This window comes from Nyctibius grandis, chromosome 6, assembly GCF_013368605.1.
Source record: "Nyctibius grandis isolate bNycGra1 chromosome 6, bNycGra1.pri, whole genome shotgun sequence".
NCBI classification, from domain to species: domain Eukaryota; kingdom Metazoa; phylum Chordata; class Aves; order Nyctibiiformes; family Nyctibiidae; genus Nyctibius; species Nyctibius grandis.
Window position 1 is genome coordinate 70964557 of NC_090663.1, and position 13692 is coordinate 70978248.

Sequence of the window (13692 nt, forward strand, 5' to 3'; positions counted from 1 at the left end):
TTTCATGGAGCAAATGGACAGCACACAGCCCACTTATCCATCAGTTTCATGCTATCTTTCAAAACACACACAGTAAGAATTAGATCTCTACGCCAGCTATTTTTTTCTCTCAGACAAAATAATTAACACAACTATTAGAGATTACTGCAGGTTTTCCTAGATAAAGACCAACTTTGATATATTTTTCAAACGTGTGCATGTACAAGCATGTGTATCTCGGGCACAAAGTAGCTTGCCTGTAGAAAGATTGTTTTTCCCAACTCCATAATGATTCAGATTATGTCAGAAAAAGGAGGAAGCTGCACTAGACAGAATTTGCCTCAAGACTGGCTGATGCAACTCAAGAATTGTAGCCAGAAAGGCCGTGTCTGAGCTGGGGCTAGGAAAGGGAAAGAAATGTGCTCATCTGCAAGTTACACAGGGGCAGGTGGGATTTTGGGACCACTCCTTTGTCCTCCTCCTTTTTGAGATGTTTTTGTTTATTTCTAAAATGCAAAGTTTCGTTTTAAACAAGCACCTTTCTAGACATACACTTAAGCTGTAATAGCAAGCAATTATTTCAATAAATATCTCCCTCACTGCAGGTCCTCTCAAAGTCGTGGATGCCCCCTCCCTGGAAGTGTTGAAGGCCAGGTTGGATGAGGCTTTGAGCAACCTGGTCTAGCAGAAGGTGTCCCTGCCCATGGCAGGGGGGTTGGAACTAGACAATCTTTAAGGTCCCTTCCAACCCAAATCATTCTATGATTCTACAAAAATTCAGGAGGAATATCGCTTGGATTATTTCTTTACGTCAATTAAATCCCAAAGATACATAGAATTGTAGGTAAGCCTTTTGCTGAGCAAGCTAAAACTAAAATGCATGAAGTATTCTAATTTTTTCCTCAAGCTGTGGAAAAACAGTTCCAGACAGAGTCATGGATACAAGGCTGAGGTGTTAATTTACTTCACATAATTAAATTTTGAAACACAACAGAAATCAGATACAAGTATGCAGAGGGGTTCCTCTTTTGATTTGTGTATACTATGATAACAAGAGCAGTATCTAAACTCAGAGATTACTCATTTTGTACCAGAGCTTGGTTGGCAGGAAACCACACACAACCTCCAGCCTTACCAGGCTGGCCAGATGCCACACATTAATTTCATGGTTGAAAAATGCAGTGATGAACTGAAGCTACTTCCTGAAAACTGACAAACAGTAAGATGAATGGATTGTCCCACAGCTTTCATAGTACTTTGGTAGCACTGAGTGTTTCGGATTTCCATAAGTCCAAGCAACATTTACCTATGGTCCAGACCTGTATTGAAACCTACCAACAGAACAGCTCTAGTCTAATCAATGAGAATGAGAACTGTGAAAAACCAAAGCAGATCAAAAAGGGGTACAAAGCTTTAATCAGGGCTAAAAGTTCCCTAATTCAGCAGCACTTCTTAAACTGCATCAAAACCTCCAAAGTCCATGAAAATATTCTTCCATGTTTCCTTTTCTTTTCTGTTGTGTTGGCAATTCAGCCACTGATCAGCTGGAAAATGTGTCTGTAAGGGTCCTTCCACCCCCCAGGTGTTCAAAAACTCTTTTCCTGAGCTGTCAAACAGAGATAATATCATGCTGTTGTCTCCTCTTCTCTTGCTATTTAGTTTACTTCACTTGCAATTACTTCCCATGACTTATTAAGAGAAGTTTCTTACCAATAATTCCACAACCCACAGTGGTACTTGGATAATGACAAAGACTAACTTCTCTCACGTTGTATATGTGATGGGTCTCTCATAAGAAAGCCACTTTGAAACATTTTCAGTATGCTGCTGACACTTGGCTATGCCGCCTTCGTCATTTTGTTCACCTCTCTCCTTTTGCCATAACAGGGACTTCAAAGGAGGGATGAAGCAGGATGTCTATGGCTTATTAGAAACACAACTGAAAACAAGCTAAGCAGCCCTTAGGGAAGTTTTATCAGCTGTTTTAACTGAACATCCAGGTGACATGTTTGTTGAGGAACCTCCTGATCTCCCAGCTGATGATTTAAAAGGCAGCAATCAGGAAGACAGATTTTGCTACCTCAATGTAGGTAACTCAACATTTTCTTCCATGCCTGGAATCTTCTACCACTACGCATGCCTCTGACACTCCAGGGTTCGATGTCTGCAAGTGCAATTTTTTTTTTTAATACATCTGGCAAGGGCTCAGAGTTGGACTCAGCTGCACTGTGGAAGGCAGGCTGTGGTGATGGACCAAGGAGGCTGTGCAGCACACAGGCAGCACCAAGCAGTGTTAATGGCCAGGGAGACAGAAGAAATGAATGCACTCATCATCAGTGAATTTGCACTCGTTACAGAAAAGAAACCCCCTTGCTCAGTGGGATAACCATACTTGCAGGCATCATGCATCTTCTTGCTTGTAGATTCCCACTAACATGGTCTCTGAGGCTAATTCGCTTGGCCTCAGTCAAGTAGTCTTAGATGAGACTGCAATCCTAGCCAAGCTAATCCCACCACTATTACTTCCCCATGATATCCCCTAAGTACTCATTCACTCTCCCTGTTCATTCAAGCAAGTTGCAAGTACAGCTGGGAAGGAAAGGAGTGATAGTAATGTAATTCACCTTGCCCTAAGTGTAACTTTCAAAAGAAGAAAATAGAAATTAAAAAAGAAGAGCAAATAGGTCAAAGACTTCCAGAAGCTAATGGAAAAACAAGAATATATTTTTTTCTGATTGAATGAAAAACACTGACAGAGTGGGAGCAAATAAGGAAGAGGAATCATATTTTCTAACTTGCATATCAGCCTTTCAAAAAGTTCATCACCTCCCCTCTCCAAGATCTTCTCTCCTATCCTTGTCAGCAGTGAAGAGAGCACCCCATGTGAGGAAACACCTTATTCAATGAAATGTACACTCTCATCCACAGGACTGAAGAGCTGAACAGCTTCAAGTCTTCATTCTGCTTACACTCTTGTCTGCTGGGTGAGACCATTTACTTTCAACCAACAGAGGTTGCCCAGGGCACAGCTGGCATGTAGCAAAGATATATCAGTGACTTCCATGCCTGGAATTAATGGCTTTTAGCATGACAAATGGCCTTCTTACAGTATTATGGGCCCTTGCATGTGTGTGTGTGTGCAGAAGGCAGAGAATTAAAGAGATGAAGGATTATTACAGAAGATCAGAGATTTTTAATAATGCCTGGCCTCAAGGAAAGACTGACCCTTTCTTCTGAACTCCCCATTCCTTCTTTAAATTCAGATTTTCATTCTAAGTCTGTTTATATCCCTTTTCCCTACACCTCTGACTCCTGTTCTGTGCGTGTGTGTGCACATGTGGATGTGTTTATTTTGAACATTTCTACAGGCTCTAAATTTCATATACTGAAAGCGGACAAGCACTGGCGATGATACTAAGGCAATTCTCACACTAACCACAAAGATTTGACACACATCATTTGAAAAGAAGTAAAAATTAGGAGATGTTTACTACATTATGACAGCTAAATTTGATTTCAGATAACTGTGCAACAAGTAGGTTATAGCAAGTAGATTACTCACAGGTATAACAGTGGCAAGACAATGTATATTGTGTATATAAAGCATAAACCAAAATTATTCTGTACTTCCAAGAAAACAGGTACCTTCTATGGACCCAAAGTTTTCCAAGCAGAAGTTTTTTATCCGATATAAAACTGGGACCCTATACATAACCACTATTTCCTAAGAAAAAGCTTCACCTTTACCAGCAGTAGCTCAAAAAGAGTTTTACTTTGTATAGCACTCATGCTACTCAGAGCCATCAGGTGGAAAAAGCTGTGATAGATCGCATAGAATTGCAGGAACTATTCTTGCAGCAAGGTGAAATACAAACTATCTTAAATTCTACATGGCAAACAGCAATCATCCTGATCTTCCCCTCACAACTAATACTGGTGCACCTATTTTGTAACAGCATAGCTGTGGGTCTGCTCAGCTGTTAACAATAGCTTTGTAAGCAAGTGTTGCAAGCCCTTACGGCTTTTTGATATGCTTATGTAGCTGCTTTTCTTTCCATTTCCCCTCCTATGTGCCAGGTTACAGAAACACTTCCAAGCAGCAGATTCAGAAATAGAAAGAGTTCAAGGCCAGGTTTCACACCTGCAACCTTGCAGCTCTGAGCTGTTCCAGCCCTGAAGACCAGTCTCCTTATTATAAATCCAAGGCTTCCTCTTAACATTCAGGTTTTATGTTCAGTAATTCCAAATTAAGTTTATGGTTTTTTACTTATTTGTTTGTGGAAGGAAGGGATGGGAGGAGGAAGGAGAGGGAATACTGCATGAAAGCTATGTAACCATTACATATATCACATTTTACTTTGATGAAGTAATTTAATTGAATGCCATAGTAGTTCATGCAAATTAATTTATCACCCAATATAAGACACTGTCTCACTCCATTTCCCGCAAAAAAAAAAATCAAAAAGAGCTACACCTGTCAACACTAGCATACCACTCATACTTTGGCTTCCCTAAGTACTTCAGAGTGCAATACAAGTTAGCACAAAGTTTTAAAGGGTTAAGTAGCAGTTCTAATTTTGATTTGTTTTGGAATTCTACACAAGAATCTGTTTTCTAAAGCACTATAAATATAATATTTAGTTTACAGCAGCAGCAGAAAGCTATCACAAATACTCCATATGCCTACCGAGTTCCAGAATGGGGGGACAGGAGAAAAATGCCTTAAAAACAAAACAAAGCAGCCCCCCATATGATACTAGGGTGCTATGTCCATGTATGTGCCCATGAAATATTTTGACACCTAGAGGGTATTCAAATAGAATAAGGCATCAGCAAGCACTGTGGCTTGAGAAGTGTATTTTGGTTTGTTTAGAAAACAAGTTGTTCTGTAGTTGGACAAATTGCCACACAAGACCCATTTCTTGACTCCAGGTGTGATTTATGCAACTCATGCTAACTCTCTGTTCATCCTGGATGGACTGCATTATGCTGCCTACCTTACAGGACTTTTCTTGCCATGTTGCTCTAGTAGCCCTACAAAATAGTTTAATAATCTCTAAGTCTTTGGCACACAAAAAGATTAAACAAAACAAAAACTATTTTCCTACAAGATGATTAAAACATATAAAAATTAAAATAAATTTGGGAGGGAACAAAACTACAACTCTGAATTGCCCTCTAGAAGAAATATAAACAAAGCTCTCTTCTGATATATACTGACTGTCTAAACGGAAAATAAAGACGCAATGACTTTTTTAGAGGAACAGGATAAACAACTCCCTGTTCTAGCTAACAGTCCTTCTCTCTCTGCATAGAGAAACAGAGAGAGAACGCAAAGCTGGTTGTACATAGCTGAGACTCTAAGCCATAGGAGTTTCTGCACCGCCGCTTAATTCACTCTAAAATTCATTGTGGGGCAGGGGGGCTATTTCCAGAAAAAGGAAAAAAAACCACCAAAACAAACCACAAAACAAAACACAAGTCCCACGTCTTCATTTTGAAGGCAAGAAAACTCTGGAAATGATCCTAATGTAAATCTCAGACAAATCTGCATTTTGCTGAAACAAGAACTTCGGGTTTAGGCCATGTATGAAAGTAGCTCAGAGTTCCCCATTAAGTCTAGTTCTGCTTGAGACACTGAGATGTCAAAAAACTTCAGAGTGAAAATTTAGTAACTGGCTTACCACAGAGGAAAGAAGTTGAAAGAAAAACAGACAGTATCATCTGTGACTTAAGTTTGTCTTTCAGGAAATGAAGACCCTTATAGCAGTAAATATAATACTTGAATTGTTTGCAAATAGGTTTAATCATCTAATTGCCAAGCACAAGGAAAATCTATGCGCTATCAGAACTCAGTACAGCCAATTACTAGAAGGCAAAATAAAGATTTTTATCAAACATAGCATGTGTTCTGCAACTATTATATCTATGTCACTTACAGCCCTTTCTGGGTGGTTGCTGCATACATTTTGTGTGCAGTCAAGAAGCTTCCTGACTGCAAACGTGCTTTTAAAAAGAAAAGCTGGCCCAGACCCTACATTTCCAATTCAAGCAGTGGATTCTGAAGCCTGTTAACTCCCTGGAGCAGCTGAAAGTTAAAGACTTGTTTCCGCTTTTCTAACAATTTCCTGGTTTGCATAACAATCCTAAAAGAAACACACTCAAGAAGTTTTCCAGCACAGAGAGATTGTGTCTCCAACATACTTCTAGTTTCAAAGCATAGAAAATATTCATATATAATTACAATAACTTTAGAGATATATTTGTTTACAAATATATTTACATATAAATACATATCACCTACTTTGTTTAAAACAAGATTATGATAATTTTGCCATATCCAGGAAATACAAAACACTGGCTTATGCCTGGTGCTTAACTCATGCCATTGTGAATAAAGAGGGGGGAGGGAAGGGGTTTAATGTTTAATTTCCTGTTAAAAACACACACAGGATAAAATCTTCCAAAGAGCAGTTATAAAACATGCATTTGTTAGCCAAGAAACTAGGTAAATATGGAACGAAGCCCAGGCTCACTTTTATTCCTTCCCCCCCGCTTCCAAAGAACAAAGTAACTGAAGGCCACGGCGCATATTTGGAGGCACTGAGCTCTACTGAGTGACTAGATAATTAATCAGCCTGGTGATTTATGCACCCTGTATCCATTGGAGTAGTTCCTCAGATAACCCAATGACGCAGTTGGGCTCACAGTACCATATTGCCATGTATACTGGGCACGTGCCAACCAACCATTGTACCAACTACTGACTGCCTTACTGACACAACTATCTGACTAAACACAAAGAAAATAAGCATTAAGCATGTAGTCAGGACCTACCAACAGCCCGTTTCTAGCAACAACAGATTGAGAATACCACTACCTTCAGTAGCAGCTGGAGACACTACAGAGAATATTATTTTAGAAGTTACAAGGGGAAATACTATTTTCAGATCCCACTGAAACTCAGTGCCATTCATCCTGGAACTGTGACTTCACCTGCAGCAATTCAGCCTTCATCACAGTTGTACCATGCATAATGACATATTAGGTTATTCTGCAATTCACCCTACTAGAACTCCCAGACAAGTACCAAATTTCTGTATGATAGATAACAATTACAGCCTTTAACAATCCCAGTTCTTCTCTTTGTTGTGATGCCCAAATTAGACAAAAATATGGGCTTTATTTAGGAGAAATTGAACATTTATAACAGTTTTCAACACTAACACTGTATTTTTGCATCTTACAATAAAAATAATGCATCAAATACTTTCTGTCTACTGTCTTAGGGTCAAAGTCAGGTCCCCAGTGCACACCTTGCAGCACGGAATTGGAGAAGTTGTGGTACTTCTTGCAACCTGCTGGGATTCACATCCAAAATTAGTTGTAAACAACCCTGAGCGGCTTCAATTTCGTTTTGTTTTTCAAATGAGGATAAATTTATTATTGCAGATATAGCTCAAGAGCTTTCTTAGCTTTTGGTAGCATATTATTCAAATTAACACAGCTTAAGCTTTTTAAGCAGATGCACCTTAAATACCTTCTAGTCAAGGCATTTAGTTTCACATTCGATGCAAGAAAAGAAAGGCACAGAGATTATTCATGTCTCTGGTGAATTAAACCTGATGGCAGGCATGCTGAATTTCTTGCAGGCTCTTTGTAAAACTGGCTTTGAGACAATAAACAGTCCTAAGTTTACTTCTAAAACCTGCTCTTAACAGCTGTTGTAGGTATCTGTGCTCTTTCCTTAAGAAACCAACCACTGTTGACCACTGATTTAATGACAGTTCATCCATGAATCTCATACTACTGAATGAATTCAAAAATCTTCCTGTTTATTTTCACTTGCTGATAACTGGACTTTGTGCCCTGATCCCACGATTCTTCATATGAAAAGACAATTGACTAACAACATTAGGAGGGAGAAAGGGAATAGGGTGGAGCAAATCTGTAACACAAAATGAGCCCTGACTTGCCTTCTCAGTACTGTATGTACCCCCAAGCAATGAAATTTCAGGAAAATTATTATGTTTCTGGCCAACAGTCAGAACATGTAAGATGTTATACACCCTTTGCCTCACTGTATGTTACTACTGCAGACTCCATGCAAAACCAAGATTTTTTTTGCTTTGCTTCTCAACAGTAAGGCACGTTTACAAGTATTTACTGCTAGTTACATCAAGGTATTAAAGATTCAAGTGCAGTAGTAGGATTCTCTAGTGCAGTGGTGACCTGAGCCTTTAATCCAGATGAATTTAATTGTAGAGTGCATTAGCTCTTCTCATAGAAGATTTGCTTTAATTTTAGTTCTCTCTCCATTTATCTTATAGCTGTGTAATCTTCAGTAGAGGTCAAAGAGATTTCCCCAAAGAAACAGGAACGGCTTCTTTTTTAGAGGGGAAAAGCATATTTAAGACAGTTCGTCCTACTTTCAAACATATGTTGCCAACAGTACTCTCTATACTATTCTTTCGCTGTACTCTCCTTGCTTCTTTACGTGCTCCAAAGCAATTAAACAAGCATGCATGTGCATGCACACACATATACAAATGAAACTCGAAATGAAAACACCTACTGAAGACAGGATACACAGCCCATCTGCTGCAAAGACTGAAATTATTACTAACATCTTACCATCATCCAGCTCAAGACAGAGATTGTAAACAGCCAGAGGCCTCTTGATACGTTGTCCTTGTCTTCTTGATTGCCTTGGTGGGGCATTTGGAGGAGATACTGACATAGAGATTGGCTCAGGGACAGTGGCATCAGGCAGGGTTTTGAAAATCTGCAATCAAGAATGCAAAGGGTGTTAATTATTTATCACGAAGAGCAACCTGTGTAATGCAACTGTAAACCATTATCAAACAACATTTGTTTTGGATTTCATTCAAAGCAGGCAGGAGCCAAAAATCCATTCCTTCAAGTTTGGGAGTATGCCGTGGGTCTTTAATGAGTGCTTTTAAAATAAATAAATTAATTAATATAATATGAAAATAAGCAAAAGCACTGTCTACACATTAACCAAGCTGCAAATCACTTAAGCCAAAGACAAAATATTTGCAGCCACGCTTGCCAGCTAGGATGGAGTGGAAGGGGAGAAAGGAGGATGCTAACTTCATGAACTAGTCACCAAAAAGCTTTATAGCTTTAGCTAGGACCTACAATTTTGCCAGAATATCCATTTTAATTTTCAAAACTTGTGATATCATTATAATATCAGCCATTTTAATTAAAAAAAAAATAAAACATACTCTTGAAGAGAGCAAGGGGAAAATTTTGAGAGGAGGGGTTTTCAGTGCGAGATACCATTGAGAATTTTTTCAGTTAACTATTGCATATTGAGTCATATTTATATTAAATGATGATATTCACAAAGACACATAGAAAAAGGATTGCATTTCCTGTCATCATTTTATCTTTTGATCATGACCATTAGCATATCACCACTCCATACAAAATACCATGTCACTTCTCTCTGGAATAACCAGCAATGCAGATTTGCTCAACCTGAGAGCATTCCTACTTTAACTGTCACATACAGGGTACAGTCTAATGATGCCAGTGTATTTCTAGAAAATTATCAGTATGTGGATGTACAATTTAACAGCAGCTTTTTACAAGTGATCGTGGCAGATTCACATGAACAAGTTAGCTTGATACGTATTTCATCAAAGACAAACCAGAAAAACCCTGTGTCTGTATGGCACCTTACAACAATGCAACAAGGCAATATAACAAGCTATAACGAAACAATATATGATGTTCTTTTACTCTGCAACTTCTCATTGCCACGTATGTGCAGAGGAAATATTATAAAGAGGAGACTCATAACGAATCTTTGAAGGAGCAGCTTTTTATGAAGTAGAAATTCATGCAGAAGGTATAAAGAGACACCACAGATAACACATTTTTGTATTATTAAGCATGTCAGGTGCAGCATGAAGCTAAAAGCCAGACAGGCTACTCTACAAGTGAGATAAATGTCATAAGCATCCTGTGGGGTAAGGCACTCAAGACATCACGTTAAAAGAAACTCTACATGCCATCATATCCTGGCCTGTTAACCCTGAATATTAACACATGTAGGAATAAGATGACCCAAGAACCCACATACACACTGGCTTATAGCTGCTTAACCATCACTCTCATACTGGCAGGTAGAAAACCCTGCTGGTACAAAATAATCAGAAACATCATTTTCCATGAAAACTGTGGAAGAACGATCATATTGCTGAAACTGGGCAGCAGTGGGCTGGAAGCCTATATATGGTGTGCAAAGGGAAGCTCCAGTGGAAATATTACCTACCTTCCCAATAAGTGAATGTCTTTGTGGGGGAGGTAAAATGATGTAATTTGAACTTCCCCATACCAGTGTTAAGAAAACTGGCTCCCACTCCCTCACATGCCTATGAACAAGGGATTACGAAAGAGCGCCAAAACAGTGCAAGGAACTCTAAACCCAAAATGTTTATAAAGAAGAAAAGAAACAGTCCAACCTGGTTCTCCCCAGTACAGACACAGCAGCACTCTCAGACAGTGACAAAGCTCTAATTGTGCTCAGAGTGCTAAAGCCATTTCTTAAAACACGATGCAATATATAATAATGAAATCTAATGTGCACCTACATGGCACTTGGCTAACAGTACCACACTGCCCCCTTATGTGTAAATACAAGGCTAGATTGAGCAGGTTTAGGGATAAATATTTGCTTCGAAAAAATTCAAAAGTACCAAAACTTTAAATGCCATCTTTTCCATGGACTAAGTGTTGCATTTGGGCTCTCTGGTAAATAACTCTCTGCCAAGAGGTTTCAGCATGTTATTATGTCACATTCCGCAGCTGTGTTTACTTGTACAGCCTTATCCATGCATCTCCACTGAAATTATTGATGGTGAGAAGAACAAGTATTCCCCAGGAGTACTTCGTAAGAGATGAATGTTCTTGTATGCATTTAGGTGAACTGCACAGGTTGCAGTAAAGTTCTTAAGGGTTTTTTCCTCGTCTCTCACAAATATTTCAATATACTCTTCTAAAACTATTAGCATGAGAAACTCTGAGAGTCACAAAAGCAAAACACAATCAAGAAAACCATAAAGGCAATCCTTACTCAATGATACTCAGTGCCAGACAGGCAATAGGATAACAAATTGGGAGACAGGTAATGAATCCAAGCAGATTCCTAACTGTAAGTAGTTATGTGGTGAAAAAAGAAGTTGGTGGTTTGTTCTGTTTTATGGGGGGAAAACCCCTATACAATAAAAAGGAGAAATAACAAGAAAGCAGTGAAGTCCCACCTCAAATAGTAACAATCCAGCACACACTAGCTAACTTCACAGTAGTACCGGTGACAGTCATAAGCTTTACAGTATAGTTCTCCCTCTCCTAATACAACAAAAGTTAGGGGTACTGAGTCCTCTCTTTCACTATCAGGATAAGTGTATCACCTCTACTTCCAATTTTTTAGTGGCAAAGCTGAGCCCCAATGTTTCGCAACAGTGCTGCGAAACAGTCACACCGCTGGGCTGATGGCAGGCAGGTGAAGCTCCCTTCTGCAGACAAGACACTCAGGTGGGCATCAGGCCCAGCCCCTGTTTTACCCTCATTCTGCTTTCGACTTCTTGTTGTAACAGATTGGTAGGGAAGTTTCATTTCTGGGATAAGGACAGTAAGTAGTATATTGCTTTCTAGGGAGCAGAGATCACCTCCCAAGAGCTCCTGGGTAGCAAAAGGCCACCTATTCTCCACACTCACAGGGCCCAGGGCAATGGTCCACATAAATTCCATCCTCTCACTCCTGCGTTTCTCTGATGCAATGTTACAAGCCGTAGCACTTTTTTCTTTCTGCTCACATTCAATACGTCTCCACAGAGAAGAACGAGATTCCTGAAAGAAATATTTAGATACAAACTGGAGAATGCAACCTCTTGACTATCTGCAGAGCAAATTTACCCATGCAGAGCAAATTGAGACTGTCATACAAATTGAGACTGGACGCGTTCCTGTGTGATATGATCTAGGTAATCCTGCTCCGGCAGGGGGATTGGACTAGATGATCTTCCGAGGTCCCTTCCAATCCCTAACATTCTGTGATTCTGTGTGATTCTGTGATACTCCGCAATGAAATGAAATCACCGAATATCACAAGCTGTCCTGCAGGATTCTGAGACACACAAAAACAAACAAAAAAACCCCAAAACCACACACACCCCCACCCACTAGAAAAATCACTGGGTGGTTTTTTTTTTTAAAATAAAAGAAACAGGAAACATCCTGCCCTCATGTATTGCACAAAAAAGTATATTTGGGATAATTTTTGATCTTTCAAGCAGCTTGTATTTGAGTTCATACCTACTTTGGTATTTTCTTTTTGTCTGTTCAGTAGGAAAACAAAATCCAGTACAGCCTATCCATAACTAGATCTGCTTTTTCGGCAGCAGAAATCTCTTTCTGTTGCAGGCCAAAGCTACAGCTTGTACTGCAGTTTAGCAAAGGTGAGCATCTGAAAAGCAAGCAGAAGGTCAACCTCTGCCCTAAGAAGTGCACATACAGCATTCAGCTTCTCTTTCTTGCTTTATTTTCACTTAAATAGACAAGTACTTCCATCATGCCATAACAGATATTTGTCTGCTGCACTGACAGAAGCATTGCAACGTCTGCCTGAGAATGGTGGGATGGATGCATGCTTTAGTTCAGTTGTGGGGAGAAAAGTTTTTTGGTTTTATTCAATTTTTCTTCTAGCCTTATTAATGATTTAAACGCCATCAAAGTAGAAATGTTTCACAGCTAATAAAAGATGCCTGCTGTGAGTGACCTGTTGTCAGAAGCACACTGTGTATGCACAGAAGACGGAATTCAAAAATCATACACACACAACGTGAGCACCTTAAATGGTACTAACATTCTTGTGGTTTGACTGACTTGCACAAGAGCATAGGACCACACCTGACTAAGTTTCAGAATATCTTCTTGCACTGCAAGCTGTTACTATCAGATGCATGGCAAGGCAACCACACATATCCAGTCGGATGGAAACTCTCCCATAGAACAACAGGATCGGAACATGATACTTAATAGAAGATCTCTTTGCTACTCCAAAAAAAGCCTCCCTTCAAGTAAAAGTCAGATCTACCACCATCACTCATCTGGATTGCAGAAGTCACCACAGCTTAGACTAATGCCTCTATATAAAGACAAGAATGAAGTCCGCTCATTGAATTACCTCATTCAAGAAGCAATAAAAATATACTAAGCCAACCTCAAAGTTTAAGGACTTCACAGTCACATCCAGGGTTACACAGCTTTTGAGACTGTTGCCAAACTGCGTTAGATTTACAGAATATCCGTTCTCTACAATTTAGTTCTCAAAAGCACTGGCATCCTGCTGTCGACCTGCTTGGGGGTAAACTCGAAAATGATACAATTTATATTTAGGAGAACACTAACATACGTAAGCACTCAAAATTTTATCAGGCAACAAATCCAACTGTTGGTCCCTCCTATCCCAGTCAGACCAGTATTTTAAGCAGTTGTTTAGGTCTGATCTTACATGAAAGCAGAGTTTAAAAGTGCACACTGACTTAAGTGGTGGATCAGTCTTCAAGCTTGCAGCGGAAAAGTTACAACAAAAAAGATGACTGTTGTCAAGCAATTTAAAACACTGGTATGTTTGACCTATTTCTCTCTATGCAATAGTACAAAATGGATACTTTACAA

General features: G+C 39.4%; 1 protein-coding gene across 2 annotated transcripts in view; it reads right to left on the minus strand.

Moving 5' to 3' along the window:
- Nucleotides 1-13692, minus strand: part of ARHGAP10 (Rho GTPase activating protein 10) — a 153057-nt gene that overhangs the window by 31231 nt on the left and 108134 nt on the right. The window contains exon 19 of one of the 2 annotated variants that reach the window (XM_068402751.1): nt 8614-8764. In XM_068402751.1, the coding sequence (XP_068258852.1) occupies nt 8614-8764 (151 nt within the window). Of the gene's footprint in view, nt 1-8606; nt 8765-13692 lie in introns of both variants that reach the window. The other variant, XM_068402752.1, reaches the window with a different exon arrangement.